This window comes from Hemiscyllium ocellatum, assembly GCF_020745735.1.
Source record: "Hemiscyllium ocellatum isolate sHemOce1 chromosome 9 unlocalized genomic scaffold, sHemOce1.pat.X.cur. SUPER_9_unloc_2, whole genome shotgun sequence".
In the NCBI taxonomy this organism is placed as follows: domain Eukaryota; kingdom Metazoa; phylum Chordata; class Chondrichthyes; order Orectolobiformes; family Hemiscylliidae; genus Hemiscyllium; species Hemiscyllium ocellatum.
In genome coordinates, this window is record NW_026867442.1 from 55003 (window position 1) to 60533 (window position 5531).

The 5531-nt window shown below is 46.9% G+C and overlaps 1 gene segment (V, D, J or C); it reads right to left on the bottom strand.

Moving 5' to 3' along the window:
- Window positions 1-4658: 4658 nt before the first annotated feature.
- LOC132805895 (immunoglobulin kappa variable 3-15-like) lies at window positions 4659-5331 on the bottom strand. The segment is given in 2 exon segments: window positions 4659-5077; window positions 5264-5331. Coding segments are annotated over 2 exon segments (468 nt in total).
- Window positions 5332-5531: the final 200 nt, after the last annotated feature.

Genomic DNA, 5531 nt, shown 5'->3' on the forward strand with positions numbered 1-5531 from the left:
GTGGGGCTGGAAGAGGATCCAGGAGGGAGGGTTTTAGATTCTTGTGACATTGGGACTGGGTCTGGGGTAATGGGACCTGGATAGACCAGACAGCGTTGCTCCTGAACAGAGCTGGCACTGAGCTCCTTTGAGGTGATCTACTCGTGCTGTTGGAGAGGGTTTAAACTAACTTGGCAGAGCTGTGGGAGTCAGGAGGGACTGTCAGAGAGGAACACCAAGGTCCACAGAATCATCAGTGCAGTCAATAAGTCACCACCCAATGGGAAGGATTTAGAGGAATACATTTGCAAGGAATTTACAGTGACCTGCAAATATAATAGTCATTACAAATGGGGTTGGGGGGGGGGGGGTGGAATTTCTTTAATTTCTGAATATAGACTGGGGTAGTAGCAGTGTGAAGGACAGAGGGGCCAGAGTCGTGAGAGTGTGTTCATGTGAATTTTCTCCAGCTGCATGTTTCCAGTCCAATGAGAAAGGAGGCTCTGCTAGATCTGGATCTTGGAAATGAGGAGGCCCAAGTGGATCACGTGTCAGTGAGAGGACACTTAAGGAAGAGTGATCATTGTATCACAAAGTTGAGGGTGACGGTAGAAAAGAACAAAGGCCTTTTCAGGGTCAAACATCTTCACTGGGGAAAATGCCAGCTTCTATAAGATATGGATGTCTCAGATCTGAATAAAGTTGGATCAAAGGTTGGCAGGAAAGTCCTGAAAAGAATAGTAGAGGATGTGGACCAGGTATATTCGAGATACATTTGAAGGAGGGCAAACAATTCCTGAACTTACTCAAGGGCAAAAGTGGTAGAATTATGGTAAATAAGAAAAGGGCAAAAGAGTAACTAGAGAGAGAATAGGGCCCCATGAAGATGAACAATGTACCTCTGGGTGGATCCACAGGAAATGGTTTAGGTCTTAAATGAATATTCCAGGTCAGTATTTATCATGGAGAAAGACATGGAAATTTGGGAACTTGGGAAATAAATAGTAATGTCTTGACACAAGTCCACATTATAGAAGAAGATTTCTTAAAGTGCAAGACGGTAGATAAATCTCCAGGACCTGATCAGGTGTATCCCAGGACATTGTGGAAAGCTAGGAAAGAGATGGCTGGATCCCTTGCTGAGGTATGTTTCTGATTGACAGCCATGAGTGAGGTTCTGGAGAACCAGAGAGGTTGGCTAATGTTAGCCATTATTTAAGAAAGGCTGTAAGGAAAAGCCAGGGAAATATAAACCAGTGAGCCTGATGTCATTGCTGGGTAAGTTATTGGAGTGAATTCTGAGGGACAGGATTTACATGCATTTGGACAATCAATGCAGTTTTGTGCATGGTAATCATGTCTCACTAACGTGATTGAGATTGTTTGAAGAGAAGATTGATGTAGGCAGAACAGTACACACTGTCTATATAGACTTCAGCAAAGCATTTGACAAGGTTCCACATGATAGACTGATTAGTAAGATTAGGCCACATGGGATCCAGGGGGAGCTAGCCATTTGGGTAAAAAAAAATGACTTCAAGATAGGAGACAGAGAGTGGTGGTAAGTGGTTGCTTTTCAGACTGGAGATCAGATGTCAGCTGTGTGCCACAAGGATTGGTGCTGGGTCCATGGCTTTTCATCATTTAAATAAATGATTTGGATGTGAATATAGGAATTATGGCGAGTTTGTAAATGACACCAAAATTGGTGGTACAGTGGATAGTGAAGAAGCTTATCTGAGAGTACAGTGGGACCTTGATCATTTGGGGAAATGGGCAGAAGTGTGGCAAATGGACAAAAGTGCAGACTGCAGATGCTGGAAACCAGAGTTTAGATCAGAGTGGTGCTGGAAAAGCACAGCATGTCAGGCAGCATCCGAGGAGCAGAAAAATCGACTTTTCGGCTAGAGGAATCCTGATGAAGGGCTTTTGCCCGAAACGTCGATTTTCCTGCTCCTTGGATGTTGCCTGACCTGCTGTGCTTTTCCAGCACCACTCTGATCTAAACGTGTGACAAATGGAGTTCAATTTAGATAAATGTGAGATGTTGCATTTTGGAAAATCAAACCAGGGCAGGACTTATACTGTTAATGGTGGGGCCCTGTGGAGTGTTGCTCAACAAAGTGACCTCAGGGTGCAGGGGCAGGGGCCGGTGCAGGGTGCAGGGGCAGGGGCAGGGGCAGGGGCAGATGCAGGGGCAGGTGCAGGGGCAGGGGCAGGGGCAGGGGCAGGGCAGGGGCAGGAGCAGGGGCAGGGGCAGGGGCAGGGGCAGGGGCAGGGGCAGGAGCAGGGGCAGGGGCAGGGGCATTATTCCTTGACAGTGAAGTCACAGGGAGACAGGGAGATGAAGAAGGTGTTGGGTACACTTGCCTTTATTGGTCACTGCACTAAGTATCAGAGTTGGGACATCATTTGCAGCTGTACAGGAAATTGGTGAGGCTATTTTGGGAATAACGTGGACAATTCTGATCATCCTGTGATAGGAAGGATGCTGTTAAACTTAAAATTCTGCAGAAAAGATTTACATGGATGTTGCCTGGAACTGGAGGGTTTGAACTGTCGGAAGAGGTTATTTTTCCTGCAGGATCGGAGACTGAGGGGTGGCCTTATAGATGTTTATAAAATCTTGACAGGCATGGACAGGGTGTATATCCCAGGTCTTTGCCTTGGGAAAGGGAATCCAAAACTAGAGGGTATAGGTTTAAGATGAGAGGCAAAAGATCCAAAAGGGACCTGAGGGGTAACTTGTCACACAGAGGGTGGTGCGTGTACGGATCGAGCTGTCAGAGAAAGTGCTGGAGACGGATACAATTATAACATTTAAAAGATGTTTGGATGGGTACATGAATAGGAAGGGTTTAGAGGGATGTGGGCTAAATGCTGGCAAATGGGATGAGGTCAGTTTTGGATATCTAGTTAGCATGGAGGAGTTAGACTGAAAGATCTGTTTCCACGCTGTCTGACTCTGTGACCATTAGTGGCTGGAAAAGCTGAGATCTTTTACCCTGAAGTGCCGGAGGCTGAGGAGTGACCTTACAGAGGTTTATAAAATCATGAGGGACATAAATAATGTGAATAATGCAGGAAGGAGGTGAATGTTTTGTAGAGCTGGCAAACATATGCACAAAGATCATTCCAGGGATGAGGAATATCAGTTCTGAAGATAGATTGGAGAATTTGGGACTGTCTTCTTTGGAGAAAGTTACAGATCACACAACATCAGGTTATAGTCCAACAGGTTAATGTGGAAGCACTAGCTTTTGGAGCGCCGCTGACAATCATTTGATGAAGGAGGGATGCTCCGAAAGCTGTGCTTCCAAATAAACCCCCTGTTGGACTATAACCTGGTGTTGTGTGATTTTTAACTTTGTCCACCCCAGTCCAACACCGGCACCTTCAAGTCTTTGGAGAAGGCAGCGAGGAGAATTGTTCCAGAAATTCAAAATCAGGAGGGGCCTGGAACAGAGTAAATTGGGAGAAAATGATTCCACTTGTGAAAGGATTGAGACCGAGAGGCCACAGATTGAAAGTAATTGGAAAAGTAAGAAAAGTGAGATGAGGGAAAACATTTTCAGCCAGTGGGTGGTTAAGGTGTGGAATGCACTGCCTGAGAGTGTGGTGGAGGCAGCTTCAATTGAAACATTCCGAAGGGAATGAGACTGTTATCTGAAAAGGAACAATGTGCAGGGTGACAGGGAGAAGGCAGGAGAATGACACTCAGTGAATTGCTCATTCGGAGAGCTAGTCCAGACAGGATGGACGGAATGGCCTCCTTGTGCACTGTAACAATTCTGTGATTGTGTGATTGAGCAGAGTTAAAGCTGGGGGAGGTGGGAGCTCGGTGTCTCACTGTGCTGCTGCTGCTGCTGCTGCTGCTGCTGCTGCTGAGGTCAGTGAGATCAGAGACTGGGACAGGGAGCCAGAGCTCACATCAAACTCTGCCCGAGTCCGTCACACTGAGACTGGCAGGAGGCTACTCACTGATTTCACTCCATGCTGCAGGAATGGGACCACAGGCTGCAAATGGGCAGAGCTCCTCCACACGGTGAGTAAAACTTACTGACTTATATCTTGCTTTTTTTAAAGAGGGCATGAAAGTAAAGAAATACAGCTGGACACCCTGTTAGACACAGTGCTCCTCAATCAACCATTTCATTCACTGCAGCTTCCCACTAACACCTTCAACAAATCAGCAACTGTATTTTAGAAAGTGTGTTTCAGTATTGACAGGGTTAATAACAGAGGATTGAGGTTTACTTACTCAGTCTGAGCTTGGTTCCTTTACCGAACGTAAGACACAGTGAGAGCTCCCAGTGCAGAGGCTGTACAAAAACCTCAGCTCTCTGCTTCCCTCTTATCACTGTCAACCTCTCTCTGTCTCTGTGTGTCTATCGCTCACTCTCACCCTCTCCCTGCCCCTCTCTGTCTCTCCCTCATTCATGTGTCTTTCTCTCTCTGTCTCTCTGGGTTGTTTCCAGCTGGGCTCGGGAGGTTTGTGAAATTTATTTTTCGATGTTAAATCTTGAGGCAGCTCTTCACATGTGGCCATGGAGTGTAAGAGGGAAACTAGAGGCCTTCAGTGAGCGTTGAGACACCACAGGGACTGGAGTGTGCCGTGGACAGTGGAAATCCCAGTTTGGGGTAATTTGATCAGTTTCATTCAGATCTAACTGGATATATCACTTCAGGCAGTGAGACTGTGTGTTCATTATTATACATTTTATGTGACTGTGCGATGTGTCAGTCCAGGAGGTGGTGTTGTGCGTGTTGAGGTTTTTGTATGGCTCTGTATCACTGTGTCGAGGGTAGCTGCTATACTGCTGACAGTAATAGTCAGCGACATCCTCATTCTGAACGTTGCTGATTGTCAGGGTGAAACTGGTCCCTGATCCACTGCCGGTGAATCGATCGGAGACTCCTGTGAATCGAGTTGCTGCATTGTAGATCAGGAGAGAGGGTTTCTGACCTTCTCGCTGCTGGTACCAAGCAAGGTTGCTGCTAATGCTTTGACTGGCCTTACAGGTGATGGTTGCGGTCTGGCCCAGTCCCACTGACAGCACCGGGGGAGACTGGGTCATGGTGATGTCCCCACTGATACCTGAGGGGTCAGAGAGAAACACAGTGAAGTCAGAACTGTCACACAAAGAGCCTGTCAAATGAGAGATTGTTGGAGACACTGAGCATTCCTCTGGTTTCAGCATTTTCCCTTCAATCACAAGTCAGTGGAATTGGAGTGAAATGGAGAGCAGCGAAAGATTCAAGGTGGAAGGAGAGAGATTTGTACCTGCGACACAGAATGCCAGGGGCCAGATCAGCTGGATGTGTGAAATCATGGTGTGTGCTCCTGTCCCTGTGCCTGGTTCCTGATAAACTCTCCCTTCTCTGGGCTCTGCTTTATAAAGCTGCAGCCTGTGAGAGTCTGACTGGGTGTTCCTCAGTATGTAAATGGCATCAGGCAGAGAGAGCCACGTCAGCCCCACACACTTCCTCTTCTCTCTCTCTCTCTCTCTCTCTCTCTGTCTCAGAGTCATTGATGTGAACAACATTGAATG